Consider the following 23820-nt stretch of genomic DNA (forward strand, 5'->3'; position numbering starts at 1 on the left):
GGAAAGCTCGGGCCGGCGTCCCGCGGCCCCGCCCCGCGAGGGCCCCTCCCCTCGGCTCCGCCCCGCGCTGGCTTCGTCCCGCGGCCCCGCCCAGCGCCGGCCCCGCCCAGCGCCGGCCCCGCCCCCCGCAGAGCGCCCGGGTGCCCCCTGGCGGCTGCAGGGCGCGCCACGCCCGGCGGCTGCACGGGCGCGGAGGATGAGCGTTCGAGCCCCGCCTGCTGGGCTGGCGCGGCACGCGAGGGGGGCCCGGAGCGGAGAGGCTCGTCCGTTCTCTTTTAGACGCGCTAGGGGAGACCCTGAAATCGCGGCCGGGACGCAGCGAGCTTGGCGAGCCGCGCCAAGCGCTCGGTGCCGCGTTTCCCCGTCGGCGTGAGGCAGGAGAGCCGCATCTCTGCCCTCGGAAGGGCGGCGAGCCCGGCGCCCGTCTGTCCGGGTGGGGCCGGGGGCTCGCCCGAGCCGGCCCGCCCCCGAACGCCCCGGGGAGCCGCGCGTCTTTCCTGAACCCCGGCTTCCAGGTCTGATGGGAGCTTGGGGCCGCGCCCCAGCGCGCTCGCAGGCCGGCTCTGGCCGGCGGGGGGGACCGCCGCACCTCTCGCGCCCGCGGGGTGGGGTCCCGCGGCGGGGGCACAGCCAGGACGCTTCCCTCAGTGCGGCTTCCATCCACCAGGGGATGGTGCTACAAAAACGAAACTTCAGCACCCAGGAATCTGAGTTCTCGATGGCGCACCGTGCAGAAAGCGGTGCTGCCGGGCCCTTAGCAGAAAGAGATGGGAAAGGGCTGAGATGGGCCAGGTGAGGCCGGACCGGGGACCGCGCCCCAGCACTGAAGATCGGCCATCAGAACTCTCTCTCTCGGGGGTGCGGGTGGGGCTGGGAAGGACGGCCTAGAACCAGGAAGGGTGACACATAATCAAGATGCAGAGTACCTATGGACTGATGTATTCAACTGGAACTCCTTTGTACAACTAAATATTTAATTAGAAAAAGAAAAATCCTCAGTAAAACCAAGCCTCTAGTTGCCCGCAGGCCAGAAAAGACCTGTCACTTAGGGAGCCGGGTGGAGCCCAGAGTCTCAGGAAGGCTCTTTTTCAGACTCAGGTTCCAAGGTTTACCAAGGTGAAGAGTCACCCGGACTTCCCAGATCTCATAATGCAACATAAGTATTAAAGAAGTCTTGTCTGTATTGCTGGTTTTGAAATCTGTACAATCTTACCATTTTATAATTTATTCACCACGAAAGAGCAGGCCATACCTTTTCTTTCTTTCTTTCTTTCTTTTTTTTGTAGCACTAGGGTTTGAACTCAGGGCCAAGTGCTCTATTGGTAAGCCAGACCTCCAGCCATTTTTGGCCTGTTATTTGTCAGATAGGATCTTCCTTCCAGCCTAGATGCATAAGTGAGTTCCTCCTGCTCACTCCTACCAGGCCATACCTGTGATGACAGACGTGCATCCTCACACCCACTTCTTTGCGTTGAGATGGAGTCTTTTGGACTTTTCTCTCCAGGCTGGCCTCAAACCATAATCCTCCCAATACCAGCCACCTGACTAGTTTTACAGGTGTGAGTCACTGGCGGTGCCCAGCCCACACATTTTTCTTAAAATCCAAACATTAATGCTTGTGTGTAAAAATAAATTTAAAAAAGATGGTTCACCATAGCACTCCCCTGTAAGCAGTTTCCAAGGCTGTCTTCCTTTGTTATTTCCTTGTGAGTGAACAGGTAGTGTTAATCTTTCTCACATCCCCTCTGTAAAGAGTGTGGGTACCCTGTACCCATAAGCACTGACTGGGAAAAGAACTCCCACTTGAAGTCTGATGTCCACCTCCTGGGGATGACTAGAAGGAAGCAGAGGATGACTTGAGCTGGGCCTGACAAGCCAGACAAAGTTTCTAGTCATGAGACAGAAAATGTAGTTTGATGACCACTGCCAACCTTATCTAAGTGAAGTGCAGATTGCTTTGGACAGGAGCTGGTGTGAAGACTGAGATTGTATGCAGGGATCGGGCATGTCCAACGAACACTTGGAATTTCAAGACTTCAGAAGCATCAAGGTGACTACTGGGACCACTAAGCAGGAAGAGTGTCCGAATTAAGTCATTCCTTTCGAGACTCATCTGTCACCAGAGTCCAGAATCCAGTGGGGTACGAAAGACTGGTAGCAAGAATCTCAACCATGAAAGTTCAGACCAAAGTGTTTACTCATTGTATGTCACTCATTAACTCAGACTGATGCTGGGCACCATAGAGGACCATATTTTACTCACCTGTCTTCAATAGCTCATGTGTTCTGCAAGTAACAACACCCATTTCCCAGCCTCAGCACCTTTGGAAAATTCCAGGCAGTTGACTTTGGCAAAGTCATTCCCCACCTTCCTGTGCAGGCTGGAGAAGGAAGTCGTGGCAGTATCTGGTAGAGCAGCAAATGAGATCTTGTGCCTGGTTTACAAGACTCATCACAATACTAATGCTCTCTTTTGTGTCTGCACTGCAGTTCTGTTTTGTTTTAGGGGATAGTGGGATTATGCCGTGAAACTGTGGAGACTGTTTTTGATACATCTGCAGCACTTATTATACCTCTAGCGCTGGAAAAGACAGACATTTGGTCAACCCTTTGAAGTGTATGAACACATTTATAAGGCCCATTTGAGCCTATAAACATTTTATGTTGCATTAACTCTGTACATAAGTAGTCTTACTTCTGTGGATGGTCATACCGATAATTTTTTTTTTTTTTGGTAACAGTAAAAACTAGGAACAACCTAAATGCTCATCAGCTGGGGACTCATTAAATTATAATGCACTCTGAAGCCGTGAAAAAGAATAAGGTAGACCTTTCTATGAACATGGAACACACCCAAGGTAGGTAAGTGAAAAAAGTATGTTGAGGGCCAGCATTTAGTATGCTCCTATTTATGCATGAACTAATAACCCTACATTTATGTACATGTTTTGGGTTTTTTTTTTTTTTTTTTTGCCAGTCCTGAGGCTTGAACTTAGAGCCTGAGCACTGTCCCTGGCTTCTTTTTGCTCAAGGCTAGCATTCTGCCACTTGAGCCACAGCACCACTTCCAGCTTTTTCTATATGTATATGTGGTGTGGAGGAATTGAACCCAGGGCTTCATGTATACGAGGTGAGCACTTTACCACTACGCCATATTCCCGGTCACTTATGTACATGTTTTAAGAGATGATTTTTGTCTAAGTAGTAAAAAGTATTGGTTGTTCGACTCATCATCATCATCATCCTACTTCATTCTTTTCTATTTATTTATTTTTTTTTTTTGCCAGTCCTGGGCCTTGAACTCAGGGCCTGAGCACTGTCCCTGGCTTCTTTTTGCTCAAGGCTAGCACTTTACCACTTGAGCCACAGCACCACTTCTGGCCATTTTCTATACATGTGGTGCTGGGGAATCGAACCCAGGGCTTCATGTATACAAGGCAAGCACTCTTGCCACTAGGCCATGTTCCCAGCCCCCCCACTTCATTCTTGTATTTGTCTTGCTCGACTGCCACAGCAAAGTACTGAGGGCTTAAATAATAGACATTGATTTTCATGAATTTGTGAGGACTGGAAGGGCCACGATGAAGATGCTGGCTCATTCATGGCTTGTAGATGGCTGTTCTACTCTGTTCTTAGCTGGTGGGATGGGAACAAACAGTTAAATGATGGTTCTTCCTTTAAGGACTCCATCCACATGACTTCATCCAAAGAGGAGGAGGGGATAGGAGGCTACAAGCATTCAATCCATACTAACCGTTCTTGAAAAGTTATAAGATTATAAAATAATGCTTTATGTCTGAGCTGGTTGAAGTTTTAAAATATTAACACAGAAGAAAAAATTTCTAAAGCATCTGGATTTTTTATTGAGACACTTGATTTAGAGACAGTTTATCTACTTACAAGATAGCTGAAGTTAATTCCCAGATGAAGAGTAGTCAAACTTGAAGAGCCCTGTTGGCTATGGGTGCAGATCACTGTGACTCATGCCATGGTTGCCATTCCTACCCTTAATAACTCTGGGAATGGCAGCCTTCCTTGCTTCCCCAGCAACTGCTGGAGGGCAGTATAATGTAATGGGAACTTGTTAAAATGTGAATTACGCAATAACTACTGAAGCAAGGAAAAGTAATTGCTAAGGAAGAATAGTATTACCAAGCTAAGCCAACATCTCCTAGCATCATACCGCCATTTCATATCACTGGTGACAGGAACATCTTATTTATTTGCTGGTCCTGGGGCTTGAACTCTGGACCTGGGCACTGTCCCTGACCTTCTTTTGCTCAAGACCAGCACACTACCACTTGAGCCACAGTGCCACTTCTGGATTTTTTGAGTAGTTTATTGGAAATAGGAGTCTCACAGACTTTCCTGCCTGGGCTGGCTTTCAACTGTGATCCTCAGATCTCAGCTTCCTGAGTAGCTAGGATTATTGGTGTGAGCCCCTGAAGCTCAGCTCGGGAACATTTTATGACATTACAAAGACTGAAAACAAAAATTGTAATCTTCATAGAAATGACATGGCAACTCAACAATAACTTGCAAGGTAGATCCTACCTAAAACATTTTTTTCACTGTAGTGTTCTGAAAATGCAAAAAGATAAATGGAGGGAAAAGTTTCATTTTAAGGCTCTACTACTCACACAGAATAAATTGTGTCATGACTAAAATAGTGTAAGCAGGCCCTTTTCGGGAGGTAATAATGATTGCTAGAGTTAAAAATAAGCAGGGTTTGTGATAGAAACCCCTTTAAATGAAGCTCCAGAAAAAGCTTGGGAGTGTTTAGAGCAGTCTGGGCAAACTGGCTGGACCAGAAGGAATAGCCAAATAGGTTATTATGGAGATACTCAAATTGCCTAGACCAAAAGCTCAAGAGATCCTAAATCTTCTTGCTCTCCCACCCGCTCTGTAGACAGATCCATCCTTAAAAGTCGGATTGCTTCAATAAAAAAGTCCTTGTTCATGTTTCAATCCAATACAACGTGTCAGAGGAGAATGGCGTGAAATAAGCAGCCTCTTTCGACACCAAGGAGTGGGTGGAGGAAGAAATACAAAGTGAACGGGGAGACGCGGCTCGGTGGGGAGGCGCGGGCCCCGCGCGTACCCGGCCCCGGGTCGTGACCCCACGTCGTGACCCCGCGTGAGGGGGCGGGGCCGGCCCGACCCAGGGCCGCCGTGGCGCCCGGCCCAGGCGAGCTTTTCGGGAGCGGGCGGGCTCTCCGGAGCGGGTCTTTCAAAACACGGGCAGGTCTCGGGGTTCGGGGCGCGTCACCGTGAAGATACCGGTGGTGCGAGGACGTCGCGATGTGGGTAGAGCAGATCCGAGCCGGCCGGGCTGGTAAGCCCTACGACTGCCGGCCCCGCGGCCACCGAGGTGCTCCTACCGGAGGCTCACCGGTGTCCCGGAGGAGGGGCTCCGAGGTGGAGGTGGCGCCAGCAGGCGGGGCCGGGCGGCGGCCTCCGCGCCCCGGAGCTCCGCGGGTGGGCGGGCGGTACCGAGACGGCGGTGACGGTGACCGCACGCGCACGCGTGAAACTCCCCTTCTTGCTCCAGGCCGTCCCTCCAGCGGCAGTGCATTTAGACTTGGGGCGCCGTGGGGTGAGCCCGCCTCGGGTCCCCCCGCGGGTGGTCTCTTCAGCCCTCCCTGGCTGCTTCTGACCTTCAGAAGAACCGCTGTCCGTTTTGGATGTGTGTTTTGTTAACCACGAGCCATGGGTTCGGTGGGCTGGGGTCAGTACGTGCAGGGGCCCCCAGGGGCTCTCGAAGATGTGTATTGAATTGTTAAAAAAAAAAAAGACCGTGTGAAACAACAACAACAAAAAGCCAGCAAAGGTGCTTAGCGATTAGCCTCCTTCACCTCACCAGGAGGTAGTGCATCATCTTTCTTTTTTTTGTGCCAGTCCTCCGGAGCGCCGTCCCTGGCTTCCTTTGCTCAAGGCCAGCACTCTGCCACTTGACCCCCAGCGCCCCTGCTGGCCGTTTTTTTCTATCTATGTGGTGCTGAGGAATCGAACCCAGAGCTTCCTGTAAGCGAGGCGAGCGCTCGGCCGCTAGGCCATGTTCCCAGCCCCAGGCATCATCTTCCATCACCACAAAAAAGCGAGCACAGTACAAAAATACAAAAACGTATTTTGTGAGAGGACGAGACCCCTTCACCTACCTTTTATTGGAGTACGGGCATAACTTTATTATCAATCTCGTAGTCTGCCCTAGGAACAGGGGGAAGGCAGAGTGTAGAAGGCTCCGTGCGGTCCGCGTACTCCAGGCAAGCCTCGGAGCTCTCGGGACGGGTTCGCTCCGAGCAGGACCGGTGGGCGGAGGGGCGGGCCGCGGGAGGGCGGACGCGGGGCCGGCGGAAGCGGCGGGCTCCCCGCCGAGGGCCGGAGCGTCGCCTTCCGGGGGACCGGCGGGGCCGACCCCTAACGCCGCCAGCGCGAACGGGGGCCCGCCTTCCCCGCCCCCCTCCTCCGCCCGCGCGGCCGCCCTCCCGCGGCCACACTTCCGGGGGCGCGGTGACGCCGGGGCCCGCACGCCGGAAGCGCCCCAGCGGAGCCGGAAGCGCGGCGCTGTGGGCGGCGCCGCGGGCTCGGCGTCCGGACCTCGGCGGCTGCGGGGGACGGCGGTCGTCATGACGGCTCAGGGCGGTCTGGTAGCCAACCGAGGCCGGCGATTCAAGTGGGCCATTGAGTTGAGCGGGCCCGGCGGAGGCAGCCGGTGAGCCGCCTGGGCGGATCCTTTTCTCCCAGCCGCCCCGAGTAACGGCGCGCCTGGGTCGGCGACGGCGCCCCGCCGCCGCCGCGCCGGGAGCTCCCTCTCCTCTGGGTGACAGCCGGCTCTCCGGCGGGCGGGGGGCGTTGGGACCCGAGCTCCGCGGTGGCTGGGCGCGGGCGCCGCCGAGGGCCCCGCTTCGGGGCCGGCGGGAGGGGCGGCCGTCCTGTGGTTTGGGAAGTTGCAGCTTGGGTTTCTTGGTTTGGTCTTTAGGGGCCGAAGTGACCGGGGCAGCGGCCAGGGAGACTCACTGTACCCAGTCGGTTACTTGGACAAGCAAGTGCCGGACACCAGCGTGCAGGAGACGGACCGGATCCTGGTGGAGAAGGTAAAGAGGCGCCTGTGTTACCGCCTTCCTTTCCGGATTGCGCATCGCAGCCAGCCGCTCCGGATTGCTTGAAACTAGTGTTACAGTAGTTCTCCCGTCAGTCTCAAGGGTGCTTAATGGTTGGGAAATAAAAAGACATCAGACACATAATGTATGGGGTTAAGTTGGAAATGGTCGGTGGCAACACCTTCCAGTAGAGAATTCATCCTTTTCTACTCAATTCCAGGACACCACACATCTAATCTGTCAGGATGTCCTATGGGGCTTTCACTTCAAGCAGATCCTTTTACTGCTTCTTACTGCCTTCATCGGTCATCCTGGTTTATGCCAATCCCAGTTATTCAGGAGGCTGAGATCAGATTATCACTGTTTTGAAGCCAGCTGGGGCAGGAACGTCTGTTTAACTCTTTATTTCCAAATAACCACCAAAAAGCCGTAATTGGGACAGCATTAGCACCGAGTGAAAAACCTCTGGGACAATGCCGTGGCCCTGAGCACAAGCTCCAGGACCTGGGCATGCACACACACAGATTAAAAACCATTAGTTCCATCATTCCTACTCAGTTGCTCATTTGTCTCCTTCAAGTCTTTCAATCATTACTGTCTTAGTGAAGCATTCCCTCTCCCATTTTCATATTTTCCTGTATCAATCCTATTTCATGACAGTGATTTTACTGTCCATCTGCCTTGTCACTCTTGGGAACTATCAGAACACAATTTTTTTTTAATGTATCCTAAATGCCTAGACTAGTGCTTGATAACTTTGTTCTCATTTCTCTGAATACTGCTCAGTCCTTTTGATTTTTGTCTTATGGAATGCATGTGGTTTTTCACAACATGAAAATGAAAAGGCCATTATAGATATTTTCACTGATAAGTATTATCCTATACTTTTTCATCTTGATACATCAAAGTATATGAACCCATGTATATGAACCCATAAATTATTAAAATAATTTCAGAAGGCATATTAATTATAAAATAACTTTTACAACAATCCTATTGTATTGATGATTTGTAAGGAACTACATTCAAATATAGCTCCCATACTTTGCTGTATGGGAGCTCGAACTCAGGGCCTTACTCTTTTTTTTTTTTGGCCAGTCCTGGGCCTTGAACTCAGGGCCTGAGCACTGTCCCTGGCTTCTTTTTGCTCAAGGCTAGCACTCTGCCACTTGAGCCACAGTGCCACTTCTGGCAGTTTTCTGTATATGTGGTGCTGGGGAATCAAACCCAGGGCTTCATGTATTAGAGGCAAGCACTCTTGCCACTAGGCCATACCCCAGCCCTGGGGCTTTACTCTCTTGCTGAGCTTTTTCTGCTAAAGGCTGTCACTTTTCTACTTAAGCCACACCTCCACTTCCGGCTTTATGCTGGCTAACTGGAGGTAAGTTTCAGATTTATCTCCTTAAGCTAGCTTTGAACCACCAAGATCCTCATATTTCAACCTCCTGAGTAGCTAAGATTATAGACTTGAGCCACCAGTGTCTGGCAAATGTCGTATTGTTCTTATCAGTTAATATTTCTATTTTCCATTGCCATTTGACTCATAGAATACACTTGTTAATTTCCATAGGCGATTTTCTAATTACTCTTCCACCCCATTTTGGCAGTGGTTCTGGGGCTTGAACTTAGAGCCTCATTTCTCACTTGACTTTCTCACTCAAGGCTAGCACTATGCCACTCAAATCACACCTGTACTTCTGGCTTTTGGTGGTTAATTGAAAATAAGAATCTCATGGACTTTTCCTGCCCAGGCTGGCTTCAAACCAAGATCTCAGCCTCCTGAATAGCTAGGATGGTAAATGTGAGCCACTAGTATGTGACTTGTGATTATCTTTTAACTATTGATTTCTAGCTTAATTGCATTGTAGTCAAAAACATGCCTTGTGTTTTAAGTTGAAATTCATTGACAATATTCTACAAGGATTAGGGAGTGGTCTGTTTTTCTAACTCATGTTTGAAATGAATAGGAGTTAATTATTGGGTAAAATGTTATACATGTCAGTTAGGTTTGTCTATTCAAACCTTAAAATTAAAACCTGTTTTGATCTATTATTGACTGAGGTATACTGATCTACTATGTGGATTTGCCTATTTCTTCAGTTACAGAAGGGCCGGTGATAGATGCCTAATTGTATATATATAAGCAGGGGAATCTTTAGCCAAAATCACAAGGGAAAAAATGGTATCTGAGCCAGGTACAAGTGGCTCAAGCCTATAATCCTCACTGCTCAGGAGGAGTGAGACCAGAAGAATTGCAGTTTGCAGTCAGATAGAGCAAAGAAGTCTGCAGATAATCTATTAAAAAAAAAAATTCCACGCAGGAGGAGTGAGTGGCTTGTGGTAGACCAGCCAAGCAAGCCAAATAATTGGAAGGCCCTGAGTTCAACTCGAGTACCAGCCCCCCCCCAACAAAACAAAACACCTAGAAAACTTCTACAGCAATGCATAAAGGATTGAGAGGGCACTTTATCCATAGTAGAAGGGAGAGCTCCTGGTGCAAACATGAAGGGAACAGTGGTGAAATTAGGTCTGCTCCCTCAGTTGGGAATTGGGAATTCTGTTCATTTGATCGATTTTCAGTAAATATGGGACTGAAAGTCTCCATCAGAGGGTAAAACCATGTATTTGTTTCAGCGCTGCTGGGACATCGCCTTGGGTCCCCTCAAACAGATTCCCATGAATCTCTTCATCATGTACATGGCAGGCAACACTATCTCCATCTTCCCTACTATGATGGTATGCATGATGGCTTGGCGGCCTATCCAGGCACTCATGGCCATCTCAGCCAGTAAGTATTCTCTAAACATTTTTTAGTTATCTTTAAGTAGTAGTACAGAGGTGTTTCCACTTAACAAGGCAATTTTTGAATACAGTATAACTTGATTCAACTTTCTCACTCATCCCTCTTCTACCCAACCCTTCCCTCACTCTTTTTTTTTGCCAGTCCTGGGCCTTGGACTCAGCGCCTGAGCACTGTCCCTGGCTTCTTTTTGCTCAAGGCTAGCACTCTGCCACTTGAGTCAGAGCGCCACTTCTGGCCATTTTCTGTATATGTGGTGCTGGGGAATCGAACCCAGGGCTTCATGTATACGAGGCAAGCACTCTACCACTAGGCCATATCCCCAGCGTCCCCCCCCCCCCACTCTTAATTTGGAGGATATACGTTTGATTCTTGACTGCAGTCTTCCTCTCTTCATTTGCCCACCCTTTTCCCCTTGCCCCCACTCCACCCTTTCCAAGTACTTGTTTCCTGTTTTCTTTTGCTGAACTTTGATCAGCCAGTATTATTATTTTTGCCAGTCCTGGAGCTTGAACTCAGGACCAAGGCACTGTCCCTGGCTTCTTTTTGCTCAAAGCTAGCACTCTTACCACTTGAGCCACAGCGCCACTTCCGGCTTTTTTCTATATATGTGTTGCTGGGGAATCGAACCCAGGGCTTCATGTATATGAGGAGAGCACTTTACGACTAGGCCATATTCCCAGCCCCAGTAAGCTTAACCTGATTTTTAAGAATTGAAGACATACTTTTGGGTATAGTTCTTGGTTAAGAGTCTTTGCAGGGTATGTGCTGCTAGTGGTAAATGGTGATCACAATTTTCTCTTCACCTTAGTGGTCCAGTTTGCTATCTTACTGAGAGTCTGATATGTCAACAAATGGCTGGCTTGATTCACACTGGGGGGGAAAAAGTGATTGGGGTTGTGACTTCTGTTATCTCAACAGCTTTCAAGATGCTAGAGAGTTCAAGCCAGAAGTTTCTTCAGGGTTTGGTCTATCTCATTGGGAACCTGATGGGTTTGGCACTGGCTGTTTACAAGTGCCAGTCCATGGGGCTGTTACCTACACATGCATCAGATTGGTTAGCCTTCATCGAGCCTCCAGAGGTAAGTCTAAAGAAAAGCTGAATTTAGATCCACTGTAATATATAGTGAATAGCTGCCTCATCTATCTGATGGTAGGAAACCAAAGAGTTGGTTGTAGAGTTTACTTCTTAAGTAATAAAAGCTATTGGAATATGGAAGGTATAAGCTTGCTATTAATATATGAAGTACTTGGTTCCAGAAGTTATTTAAATATTCATTCATCACTCACCTCCTTACCATTTCTTCTTTCAGAGAATGGAGTTCAGTGGTGGAGGACTCGTTTTGTGAATGAAGCTCCTTGGACCTAAGTAAATGGGCCTCATTCACATCCTTCTTTAAGCCCAGTGGCTCCTAAGTGTACTCACTCTTAACATAAACACTCACACTGAAAACACCCCCAAATATCTTTTCCCATGGTGAAGAGACAAACCCCAAATGATAATATGTAAATAATTACAAACACAAAGAAACTATCACAACCCCTGCCTGAAAATAATGTAAAAAACTTTATTTATGTTTCAGTACAGAGCAAAACAACAAATACAAGCAGAACTATGTAAACAAGAGTGGTTGCAACACCTCCTTTCAATAAATTAAATGCTTTTTAAAAGTTGCGCAAATTTCCTTTAAATCTATATTTTACTGCTATTTAACATAAGCTGAAGTAATTCTATTGGGGACACTTGTGGAAAAAGTGAGAAACCCATAGTGTATGAAATCAAACATGATGAAAAGAAAAATAAACCAGAAAAAAAAGAGCACATAAATAGGCTTATAGCGTAACTATGACTGAGTTATGTTTAACATGGGGTGGGGGGCAGATGACGGGCATCGGGATCCCTGTAGCCACCGGAACTGAAGGCAATGGAATAGAAAGAGTGGTGACCTTTCCCCAAGCCAGAAGGAGGGGGGTCCCTGTCCAGAAAAACTGTAGTTCAAACTCTAGCTGTTAAGACAGCTGTCTGCGAAAGGCAGGGCCAGCAGTGGTAGAATGTGTATTACTATAACCTACCCTGGAAGTCACTGTATCCAAGAGGCAGGAAAAGATCTTTCTCTTCCCTCTCAAAACATAAATCCCCTTCCCCTAAGGTGCATTCTCATGAAGTTTTTAGTATTGCTTTTATTTGCAGTGATTAAAAGAGACAAGACGCTTTGCAGACAGACAACATAAGCAACACATACACATGAAATGCTCTAGACAGATGAGTATAAATCTGGCCTAATAACCATTTTCCCATATAACAGTGATTTTGTTTTAGGGCCTGAAATAATGGTTTTGTAAATATCCACTAAATCCCTTATTTCTTTAAAAAGATTCTTATAACCACACACAGCCCTTCTAAAATTAAACTTATATTTAACCAATACTGGTCTGTATTTGTTCTGTATGGAAAAAAAATACCAGTTTGGTCAAGGGTACATGTGAATGTTGGACAAGTCCCGGGCAGGCTGAACTCTGTAGGTCCTGGACCTTAGCAGATCTGACCCATTACTGCTATGCTCACCTATGAACGGAGTGTCGCAATGGGAACTGTAATCCCAGTGTCTACCAGAACAGACAAGATCCTATCTGCTTCGCTACCCTGAGTGGACCTCTTAAGCTGAAAGAAGAACCTGAACAAATACTGTTTTGAAAGCCACACCAGAGTGTTTTCTCTGTTTTGGGGTCAAATGATCTGTGACACTTAAGAGTCATCTTTGTTCCTGCTCACTAATCCAAGAGGAGTGGCACTAGTAAACTCCAGTTTAAAAGCAGTCACGAATATAGCTCTGGTAAGAGGTCCTTTGTGATGCTAAGCCAGATGTTTTGTGATTAGTAAAGCGGTAAGCAGAATGCTAAGCTTGGCACAGTGCATTATGGAAAGGAAAAATGAAATAGGCCACTGGCTTGGTAACTGCTTCATTCAGAGCCAACTGCAGTCAGAATGAAAAATAAAATTGAAAGGGGTGAATGTTCCTACTTTCAGAGTTCAGGCAAGTGTCTCTCAAGTCAACTGTGGCCATAGGTTTCTCAGTGGAAGAGAAGCTCCTAAGCATCTAAGGAGAGCAGCAACTCAGTAACTTTGGCACTATATAAGTATGGCTCTAGAACTTAAAATTCCACTGCAGAATTCCCCTTTTAAAGATGGTCCAAAGCTTCTAGTATTTGTTCCTTACTTTTTTTTTTTTTTTTAAAAACCTGTGTCTATAAACTTGGCATACAAAGAGGGAAAGGAGACTCCTGGCCTGTGCACTTCTCAAATTCATCCTGTGTGTATTGCTTATGCCACAGACACCACAGGCTGTACTTCAGTAAATCTTAATAGCTACCCCTTTGGGATTCCCTCTGTTCAGCCATTTGAAAAGAACCTAAAAGAAAACTTGTACCTTAAATAAAAAACCACACAATTTCCATGATAACAATGCCTGTTAGCGCCACAGAATGGGCCATAAGGGAAATAAATGGCTGAAATTTACTGACAGTGTAGACTTAAAACTTGGCATTTTGGGGAACATTTGACCCATGTCCTCGGTTCTGTATATTAGTACCCTAATAGTCGGTCAGAGCCCAGTAAGTACACTAAAGAAAATCAGATAATGTCTTCATCTTGTCTTGCCACAGTTGTAAGATGAGGCTGTCTCTGGCTGTTGGCCTGCGGTTCTTCACTGAACCATGACCACTGGGACTGATCTTTAATACTGGGTATGTGCTTGCCTTTTCTCTTCAGCTAAATTTCTAGCAGCCTTTTTTTCTTTTCCTTTTCCTTTTTAATCAGTCGCTGCCTTCAGCAGTGCTGAAAAGCTTTGCGTGCTAATTTTAACTTGCATTCTACTGGTACAGACATGGCTTGACATTCTTTTGGTGTTGAGGGACTATTTGCTGCTTCTGCTGGGATAGCAGATGGAATGGCAGCTGAGAGCACATCTATGTGTACTCTTCTGAACAAGTACCTGAGGCACAGTGAATCTGTTCATTTAGAGTGATGTGCACAGAACACAGGCCTCAGGGGAGTGGATGCCGTAGGAAAAGCTGTCACTTCCAGAGAGGATGAAGCTTTTAGGAAAGGGGCCGCCAAGCAGTCTTCGTAGGAGTAGACTATGAGTAAATGGTGATCACTTCACTGCCACCGCCCCGCACCAGGAGGACTCGCTCTAGTCCCTCTGTGAGCACTTCTAGGAACTCCATGTCTTCACACGTTGTCAAGGGTAAGCTGTACAACATGGCATCCCCTCTCTCACCCCAACTGCAGACTTTGCATGCTTCTCTTAATTACATACTCAGAGTAGCAGAGTCACTTGTTCGTTTCTAAATGTTACCAAAAACTGCAAACTGCTGAGCATGGTGTCAGTTGTTTCTAAATGTTACTAAAAATGGAAACTGTTAGGCCAGTGGCTCACACCTATTATCTTAGCTACTCATCAAGCTGATTACAGTTTGAAGTCAGCCTGGGCAGGAAAGTGGGTGAGACTCTTATCTCCAATAAACTACTCAAAAAATCCCAAGTGGTGCCATGCCCTGTGCACTGTGGCTCAAGTGGTAGAGCACTCACCTTGAGCAAAGAGAAGCTCAGGGACAGTGCCCAGGCCCTGAGTTCTAGCCCCAGGATTGGCAAAACAAACAAAACCAAAAAAGCAATAAAACTCCCCAAACCAGGAAAACTCATAAAATTTTTTAAAAAGAGAAAAAGGACAAATGCCAAAAAGAAGCTACAGTAGAACAGATTATATGACTACCCAGACAGCACCCACATTTTATTTCATTTCTTTTTTTTTTTTGCTGGTCCTGGGGCTTGAACTCAGGGCATGGATGCTCTCCCTGAGGTTCTTTTGCTCAAGGCTAACACTTGAGAGCCACAGTGCCACTTCCAGTTTTTTCTGAGTAGTTTATTGGAGATAAGTGTCTCAGAGACTTTTCTGCCCTGGCTAGATTTTAGCCTCTTTGAGTAGCTAAGATTACAGGTGCAAGCTTTTTGGGGGGGGTCAATCATGGGGTGCTTGAACTCTGGGTCTGGGCCCTTGCTATCCCTAAGCATTTTTGCTCAAGGTCAGTCCGCTATCATTTGATCCACTGCTCCACTTTAATTTTCTGGTAGTTAGTTGGAGGCAAGAGTCTTATGGACTTTACTGTCTAGGCTGGCTTCAAATAGCAATCCTCAGATCTCAGCCTCCTGAGTAGCTATGGTTGTAGGCATGAACCACCAGTGCCCAGTACCCCACATAACTATTTTTTGTTCATGTGGTACCAAGGCATCGAACCTAGGGCCTCATACATGATAGCCAAGCACTCTACTACTAAGCCACATTTCTAACCCATCCCAAATAATTTCTAAGTGAAAGTGTCCAAGTGAGCTTTTCCTGCCAATTCTGTTTTCCTTCCTCAATCCTCTGGACCTTAGCCTCCTGAGTAGCTAGGATTACAGGTGTGAGCCACCAGTATCCGGCTTCCATTCTCCTCCTTTGTGTTTTATGTTAGCACAGATTAGGAGACTAGAAACTGGTAGTGCACAGCTTTAATTCCAGCTACTTGAGGGGATGGGTTTTAGGCCAACACAAGGCAAAGCAATTAAGACCTTATCTCAAAATAATACAAAATGAGATTTGGGGTTAAAACCAAGGGGTATAAATTTGTCTATCATGTATGTGGCACTGGGCTCAACTCCCAGTACCACAGAGAGAAAAACAAGCAGTCAAATTTATCAGACTCAGTCATTACAATTACTGTGTGTCTGTATTCCATTAGTTACATATCCTTTGGTGCCCCAAGAATGAAAACCTTAACTCAAATAGTCTATGTAATTGAAAGAGGTTTTCTTTTGATCTTTAAATATCCTTCACTCTACATCAGCTAATGCCCGGATTTCCATTCAGTTAGTCAATCAGGTCTCCCGTGTTTTGTTATCTTGGTGAGTAGAAAATTGCAGTGTTCTTGTAAGCAAGGGATGAACTCCGGGTCACGCAACCTAAGCTAGAGGAATTAGATTTATGCTCCAAGTACTTTGGCTTTAGTAGATGGACTTAGGAAGGGAACTGTGCTTGGAGCTCATTTTTTTCCTGTAGTTACCCTTGACTGGTGATCAAGCAGTGTTGCTGCCTGGAACCCTATAGAGGCTCTCGTTCCAGGCCTTTTCTGAGTTTGATTCTTCAGGCTTCCTGCCAATTTCATAAGCTGTGCAATTTTCTTTCTTTCTTTTTGCCAGTTGTGGGGCTTGAACTCAGGGGGCCTGAGCACTGTCCCTGAGCTTCTTTTTGTTCAAGGCTAGCAGCACTCTACCACTTGAGCCACAGCACCACTTCTGGCCTTTTCTGTTTATGTGGTGCTGGGGAATCCAACCCAGGGCTTTGTGCATGCTAGGCAAGCACTCCACTGCTAAGCCACATTCCCAGTCCAAGCTGTGCAGTTTTCAAAATGAATTTTATACCTGCTTCAAAAAATGCTAAGAATCCTTGCCTTGGCTTTAAATTCTTCCTCAAAGACAGAGTGTACCCAAGACAGTGACCCTTGTCTCATCAGAGAAATGGATTTTTTTTTTCTTTTCCCCCATCATGGGGTTTGAACTCTGAGCTGGGTGCTGTCCCTGGGCTCTGCAGCTCAAAGCTAGCGCTGCTCTACAAGTTAAGCTACAGTGCCACTTCCGGTTTTCTGAGAGTCTCACGGGCTTTTATGCCAGGGCTGGCTTTGAACTGCCATCCTCAGATTTCAGTCTCCTGAATACGACAGGATTACAGGTGTGAGCCACCGGCACTGGCTAAGAATTTTTTTCCCCTACTAGAAGTTCCACACTTGAGAAGGATACAATTTTCATCCCCCTCAGGATTTCGGGGTGGCCCTGGCATATTCAACAAAACCAGCTTTGCTTCATGAGACTTGTTAACAATGACCTCATTGAGCTTGACCGCTGTGTGCATCCGTCTCACATTGGAGTGGTCACTAGAAGGGGAAGAGAGAGGTAAGGACTGAACAAGACAGTCACAGTTTGTCTTAAAACACTTGAGCCCAGAGCAGAAAATGTGGTGAATAAAGTAATTTCTTTTATTTTTTTGGTTGGTTGTGGGCTTGAACTCAGGGCTTGCTAGTGCTCTACCACTTGAGCGACAGCACCACTTCTGGTTTTTGAGTGGTTAACTGGAGATAAGTCCCATGGGGACTTTTCTGCCCAGGCTGGCTTCAAACTGCCTTCCTCAGATCTCAGCCTCCAGAGTAGCTAGTATTACAGGCGTGAGCCACCAGTGCTCAGCTAATTTATTTTTTATTTTTTATTTTGCCAGTCCTGGGCCTTGGACTCAGGGCCTGAGCACTGGCCCTGGCTTCTTTTTGTTCAAGGCTAGCACTCTGCCACTTGAACCACAGTGCCACTTCTGGCCATTTTTTTTCCCCCCATATATGCGGTGTTGGGGAATCGAACCCAGGGCTTCATGTATGCGAGGCAAGCACTCTTGCTACTAGGCCATATCCCCAGCCCTAAAATAATTTTTTTATGGTGTTAATATACTGGGTTTTCTTGTTATGTGTTTTCTGGTAGGCATCTCCATGGAGAAGAACTACATGGAGATACAGAAGATGGTAAGTTGTATGCAATGCGTAAGTGGGAGCTAATATGTAATGGTAAGCAAAGCAGATGGCTGGATTTGGAGTGACCCTCTGGTATATTCAGGTAGTTGCATCTGTGTCATTGACTGGAATACTACGTGGTAAGCTTGTAAGTAGGAAAACTTACGGCCGCATATTAAGTAGGTCCTGGAATCCCTCCATTGACTTGGCCTTTTGCCCCCGGGATGCCATGTATTTATCTTTTGTCCAAGTCATGTGCACCTTCTCCTGATAGGTTTCTGTCTCTTCATCCTCATCAGAGCCAATGCTGGTCAATCGGAGCATCGAGTTCCGGTCTTTCACCAACTGTGCCTGAGCAAGGTGCAACATGGTTATTCTATCTAATTTCCTCTCATGTTTCAACTATTTTGAAACATTAATGGAGTTATATTGGGATAAATGATAAACTAAGAAGGAAATAATTTGTTCTCCCATGAAAACAACACAGTGTACTCCCCTATACTGTCAGACTTCTTTGGAACCAGGCTCAGATGATTGCAGTCAGATCTTACCTCTCTGTCTCGCTCTGTTTTGGAAAGCCGCATGTGCCGAAGCATCTGGGACCTTTGTTCCATCATCAGAGTGCGCTCATAAGTATAAGCGGATATGTCACTGTCATGCTGCCACAGGCATCACAAAGTGGGCAAAAGACAGAAAAAAGGACAAACCATACATTTCAATATCCACTCAGTAACTCAAATCTGAAATAGTATAACAACCGTTATCTCTGTTTTGTTCAGATTTTGAGCTACACAAATACATTACTTTGAGGTTGCAGATCAAATTCAGAGGCTCTGGAAAATACATTTCATGTATTTTCTTGAAACCTAAAACCAGTGATCTAGCCTCTATATTTTACACTTAACTGTAATTATGTGTGATTTTTTAAGTATGAATTAAAATTAATAAAAACACATTATACAGATAAAAATCTAGCAGAAATATGAAGGTTATCTAATAATTAAGATGCAACACCGAAAAGTAGCCACTGTTTATCTAGGCCATGAAATTAGGGTTTTGTTGGAATTAGCAGATGAAGCCTACATTTGCAGCTGAACTGTCTCCCAAACAAGAAAAGGATCTAGGATGACAGGTGGGGTGGAGGGGATGGTAGTCTCTTCTCTTACCATCTCCACCACCTCCACCTCTGCCTCAATGCGCAGGTGGTACAGGAAGGTGGCCAGGTCCTTCTTCATCTGGATGCTGTTGTCCTCTAGCTGGGCCACTGTGAAGATTCGAATGCTGCATTTCCGCCACACCTGACACAGTGCCACAGGTATATGGAAAATTAAATCAAAAGGCCAGAGAGTGGGGGGATTGGATGCAAGGAGGCAAAAAAAAAAAAAAAAGGAGGGGGTAGTGGTAGAGGGGGTTTCCTGAAAATTGAGGCATTCTGTCCTAGAGCAACCTTGCTATTTTTTTGTAGTATGGAGAAAGACCTACTAAACAATGCATTAAATGCAGTTGTATGCAGTTTTCTTTTTCTTTGAAATTTCTGATACTAGGGCTTGAACTTAGAGCCTTGCATCTTAGCTCAACTTTTTCTGCATATAGCTAACCCTCTACCACTTGAGTCACATCTCCCATTTTTTCTTGGATAATTGGAGATAGACTCTCTAGGACTCTTCTGTCTTGCATAGATCCAGGTCTTAGTCCTCAGATCTCAGCCTCCTGAGTGGTTAGGATTATAGGCATAAGCCACTGGCATCTGGGCTAGCCATCCCCCTCACCCCCCCCCACCCCCAACAACATCTCCCTACATAGCCCAGTCTGATCTTAGAACGCCTGATCCTCTTGCCACGGCCTCCAACTGCTAGGATTACAGACATGTGTTATTCAAACCCTACTTTAAGGAGTTTTTTGTACTGGTGCTGGGGCTTGAACTCAGGGCCTTGTATTCCTTTCCATTCAGCCTGGTGCACACACTTCCATTTCCAGCTTTTGGCTGGTTAGTTGGATATATGAGTCTCATGGATTTGTTTGCTTGGGCAGCCTCCTGAGTAATTACAATCATAAAACTGAGCTTCTGGTGCCCAGCTTAAGGAATTCTTAATTTCATGATATGAAAAAACAGGCATAAGAAGAAATGGTTTCTAGGGCTTGGAATATGGCCTAGTGGCAAGGGTGCTTGGCTCCTACACATGAAGCCCTAGGTTCGATTCCCCAGCACCACATATATAGAAAACAGCCAGAAGAGGCGCTGTGGCTCGAGTGGCAGAGTGCTAGCCTTGAGCAAAACGATAGCCAGGGACAGTGCTCAGGCCCTGAGTCCAAAGCCCAGGACTGGCAAGAAAATAAAAAAATTAAAAAGAAAAAAAGAAATGGTTTCTGTGACATTCTCAAGTTTATAGTTGTCATAATCCAAAGTAATTTACTATGCCAGTAAGTTGACCTTGAGCTGGCAGTTCCTACACACTTCCCTCAGGATGGGGGCTGATCACTCCAGAGATCAAGGCAGGATTCCTGGAGTGTGACTTTCAGACCCAGCTCCTCCTCTCTGGGAAGTGGGGGTAAAGGTTGAGATGACTGCCAGTGGCAAATGTGTCAGTTACTTGTGCATCTATGATCAAGCCTCCACAAAACCTTGACGGGCTTGGACTCAGGAGTGTGGACAGCTGAACAATGTGTCCTGAGGTGGAACTTGCTAGGAAGGTCATGGAAACTCCATGCCTCTTCCCATACACTTTTCCCTATGCATTCTCTTCATTTGTATTCCGCATAATATGCTTTATAATTAGCCAGTAAATGTAAGAAAGTATTTGAGTTCTGCAAGTTACTATGTTAAATGAATCAACCTAAGAAAGGTGCTTCAGTTAGAAGCACACATAAAACAAAACTGGTCCTCCCCCCACACCCCACCAGTCCTGAGGCTTGGACTTGGCCAGAGCACTGTCCGTGGCTTCTTTGTGCTCAAGGCTAGCGCTCTATCTCTTGAGCCACAGCACCACTTCCAGCTTTTTCTTTTTATGTGGTGCTGAGGAGTTCCCAGCCCACCCTGGTAAAACAAAACTGGGAGGAGAGTCTTTTTAGTACTCAGCCTTCAACCTCAGGGTACAATGTTACCTCTAGGTAGACAGTACCTGAAGTGCATGGGAAACAACTAGCCACAAACCACTGCAGAACCATGGCTTTCTTGATGTGTGCTGGGGTTTGCCAATGTTGATATATCCTCATTTATGATACTATAAGTGTGGGTGCTTCACTCAGATAATAATTGACAATCACAGGCAGACTTCATTTACTATTTTAAATTTCAATTTAGTCTTCTCAAAGATCAAGCACATGGGCTGGGAATATAGCCTAGTGGCAAGAGTGCTTGCCTTGTATACATGAATCCCTGGGTTCGATTCCCCAGCACCACATATATAGAAAACAGACAGAAGTGGTGCTGTGGCTCAAGTGGCAGAGTGCTAGCCTTGAGCAAAAGGAAGTCAGGGACAGTGCTCAGGCCTTGAGTCCAAGGCCCAGATTAGCAAAAAAAACACACACACCCAAAAAAAGCAAAAATCAAAGATCAAGCACACATATGTGCACGCACACACATCCACCCCCTTAAAGCATCCTTTGATAAATTCTGACTTCTGTCTCTTTTTAGAGATATGTCTCTGTGTTACTGGTTTTTTTTTCCCAAAGTCTCATATTGAACTTCATTAACCCACTGAATTTCACTTGAAGTTAGGCTGGGATCAAATACAAAACAACAACAAACTTCTAATAAGGTTGGGCCAAGAACAATCCCCATTTCTTCAGATTCTAAGCCCCACTAGAATCAAAGAGGAATTTGTGGGCTGGGAAGATAGCTTAGTGGTAGAGTGCTTGCCTAACATGCATGAAGCCCTGGATTTAATTCCTCAGCACCACATAAAAAAAGCCAGAAGTGGTGCTATGGCTCAAGTGGTAGAGTGCTAGAGCAAAAAGAAGCCAGAGACAGTGCTCAGGCCCTGAGTCCCAAGCCCCAGGACTGGCAACAAAAACAAAGAGGAATTTGTCTGGTGGGCTAGGATTGTCTGGAGGGTGGTCTGAAGTACCTTGTGCTGCTTTAGCAGGAATGGCAGGAGCATGAGCATCCCCCCATCATGGACAATCCACCACACATCAATGTTGCCCTCAGAGAACTGCTCCACATTGCTGGGGAAGAAGGAGACGTTTTTAGCCACCAGGAGTGCGAGGTGAGCAGCAGTTGTTACTCGAACTGTGCCTAGGGAGGAAAAGAGAACTGGGATAAGCAGAGAAGTCTTCAAGCCAAGCTTGCTTCCCTCTAAGCTAGGAAAGCTAGGATAACTCGCTTTCTTTCTTTCTTTCTTCCTTCCTTTCTTTCTTTTTCTTTCTTTCTTTCTTTCTCTTTCTTTCTTCCTCCCTCCCTCCTTCCATCCCTCTCTCCTTCCTTCCTTCCTTTCTTGTCCTGGGGCTTGAGGATCCTCAGGGCCTAGGTGCTGTCCCTTAGCTTCTTTTGCTCAAGGCTAGCTAAAGTGATAGAGTGCTAGCACTACAGCTACAGCTCCATTTCCAGCTTTTTCTGTTTATGTGGTACTGAGGAATCGAACTCAGGGCTTCATTCATGCTAGGCAAGCACTCTACCACTAAGCCACATTCCCAGTTCTCTCTCTCTTCTCTTCTCTTCCTCTCTCTCTCTCTCTTTTTTTTTTTTTGCCAGTCCTGGGCCTTGGACTCAGGGCCTGAGCACTGTCCCTGGCTTCTTTTTGCTCAAGGCTAGCACTCTGCCACTTGAGCCACAGCACCCCTTCTGGCCGTTTTCTATATATGTGGTGCTGGGGAATCGAACCCAGGGCTTCATGTATACAAGGCAAGCACTCTTGCCACTAGGCCATATTCCCAGCCTATTGTGTTTTTTTTTTCTTTTTTCTTGGTCAGTTGTAGGGCTTCAACTCAGGGTCTGGGTGCTCTCCCTGAGCAATTTTGCTCAAGGATACTGTGCTCTACCACTTTGAGCCACAACGCCACTTCCGGTTTTCTGGTGCCTCATTGGAGATAAGAGTCTCATGGACTTTCCTGCTGGGGCTAGCTTTGAACCATGATCTTTAGACCTCAGCCTCCTGAGTAGCTAGGATCACAGACATCAGCCACTAGCACCCAGCTATTTGGCAGGTTTTGATGCTGAAGGACAATCTTCCCAAGCCTCATTTGCAAAGTCATAGAACAGGGCAGGCTAGCCTCAAACTCGAAATCCTCCTGCCTTAGCCTCCCCAGTGCTAGGATTACAGCTAATGGGAGAGAGATTTAACTTCACCCTCTACTTTGGCCCTCAAGTTAGTAGAGGAAATGCTGTGTACCAATAAAAGTCTTCCAAGCACGTGCATCTTCACTTTGACGCCAACCATTAGGCCAACCCATCACCACTGTGTTGTGCTTCATGCCTCCAAGGCCACAAGACTGGATAAGGTGGGAGATACCCTCTTTAAGCTTGGCAGCAACCACCAGCTGGCAGAACCCTTTCACCTTCTCTGCCTCCATTAGGTGCTTAATGGTCTGAAAGAGAAATGAAACTCAGCAATTGGTTACTTCCTCCTGGATCTTTTAACTCATGATTGCCTCTCCATAGACTATCCTCTTTCCAAATTCTACCCAGACTATAGCTCTTATAGAAAAGTCAAAACAGTTATTCCAATAAAATGCATTTACTTTGTAAGTTATCACTACCCAGTTTTACATATATAGTCAAATATCTATGTGAGTGTCATGTCTATCCTTTCCTCTTATTCTCCTTTTTTTTCCTTTTGTTTTCTTTGGGCCATACTGGGGTTTGAATTCAGGGCTTCACATCTTCAGCTAGGTAGCCAGCTAGGTAGGTGCCATACCTCTAGCACTTTTTTTGCATGAGTTACGGAAAAGAAGTTGCTTTTTACCCAGGCCTATTCCTGGACCACGGTCACCCTATTTTACATTTACTACCACAGCTGGATAACAGGTACACAACAAACCTAGCTTCTTTAACTGATATGGGAGTCTTACAAACTTTTTCTTGCCATGGCTTGCCAAGCACCATAATCTACCTGATTTCAGCCTCCTATGTGGCTGGGATAACAGGTGTATGCTACTGTGTCCAACTGTTGGTTGCCAGTACTCTCTACCTGATTTGACCTCCAATTGTGATCCTCCTGGAGAGGTAATCAGCCACTCTGGTAGCTAGTTACAGATGTGAGCTATCCTGTTTGGCTCTCTTCCTTTTAACATACCAAAATTTGAGAACAGGCAGCTCCACCAGGTGGACACTGAACAGAGTTCTTGAACTCTGTTCAGTGAACTTGACAAATACTTCCTTTCTCCACCAAC

The 23820-nt window shown here is 46.5% G+C and overlaps 2 protein-coding genes across 5 annotated transcripts in view; one reads left to right on the forward strand and one right to left on the reverse strand.

Annotated features, from left to right (window-relative positions):
- The first annotated feature begins 6542 nt into the window (after nucleotides 1–6542).
- Nucleotides 6543–11576, forward strand: Emc4 (ER membrane protein complex subunit 4). Its single transcript, XM_048332724.1, has 5 exons — nucleotides 6543–6712; nucleotides 6980–7094; nucleotides 9735–9888; nucleotides 10822–10982; nucleotides 11214–11576. The coding sequence occupies exons 1-5, from the start codon at nucleotides 6627–6629 to the stop codon at nucleotides 11247–11249; spliced, it is 552 nt and encodes a 183-aa protein (XP_048188681.1). The 5' UTR covers nucleotides 6543–6626; the 3' UTR covers nucleotides 11250–11576.
- A 2132-nt stretch (nucleotides 11577–13708) lies between these two features.
- Nucleotides 13709–23820, reverse strand: part of Slc12a6 (solute carrier family 12 member 6) — a 62477-nt gene continuing 52365 nt past the window's right edge. For all 4 annotated transcript variants that reach the window (XM_048332718.1, XM_048332717.1, XM_048332720.1 and 1 more), the window contains 7 exons: nucleotides 22821–23016; nucleotides 21558–21727; nucleotides 18657–18788; nucleotides 18042–18149; nucleotides 17657–17841; nucleotides 16736–16869; nucleotides 13709–14129 (listed from right to left, as the gene is read on the reverse strand). In XM_048332718.1, the coding sequence (XP_048188675.1) occupies nucleotides 14038–14129; nucleotides 16736–16869; nucleotides 17657–17841; nucleotides 18042–18149; nucleotides 18657–18788; nucleotides 21558–21727; nucleotides 22821–23016 (1017 nt within the window). In that variant the 3' untranslated portion in view covers nucleotides 13709–14037. The remainder of the gene's footprint in view (nucleotides 14130–16735; nucleotides 16870–17656; nucleotides 17842–18041; nucleotides 18150–18656; nucleotides 18789–21557; nucleotides 21728–22820; nucleotides 23017–23820) is intronic.

Source organism: Perognathus longimembris, chromosome 23 (genome assembly GCF_023159225.1).
Source record: "Perognathus longimembris pacificus isolate PPM17 chromosome 23, ASM2315922v1, whole genome shotgun sequence".
Classification (NCBI taxonomy): domain Eukaryota; kingdom Metazoa; phylum Chordata; class Mammalia; order Rodentia; family Heteromyidae; genus Perognathus; species Perognathus longimembris.

Excerpts from the sequence above, each read along its gene's own strand:
- Emc4 (XM_048332724.1), top strand. The coding sequence starts at position 6,627 with ATGACGGCTCAGGGCGGTCTGGTAGCCAACCGAGGCCGGCGATTCAAG. Across the intron at positions 6,713-6,979 it reads GGGCCCGGCGGAGGCAGCCG|GGGCCGAAGTGACCGGGGCA; the intron begins GTGAGCCGCCTG and ends TTTGGTCTTTAG. Across the intron at positions 9,889-10,821 it reads ACTCATGGCCATCTCAGCCA|CTTTCAAGATGCTAGAGAGT; the intron begins GTAAGTATTCTC and ends TTATCTCAACAG.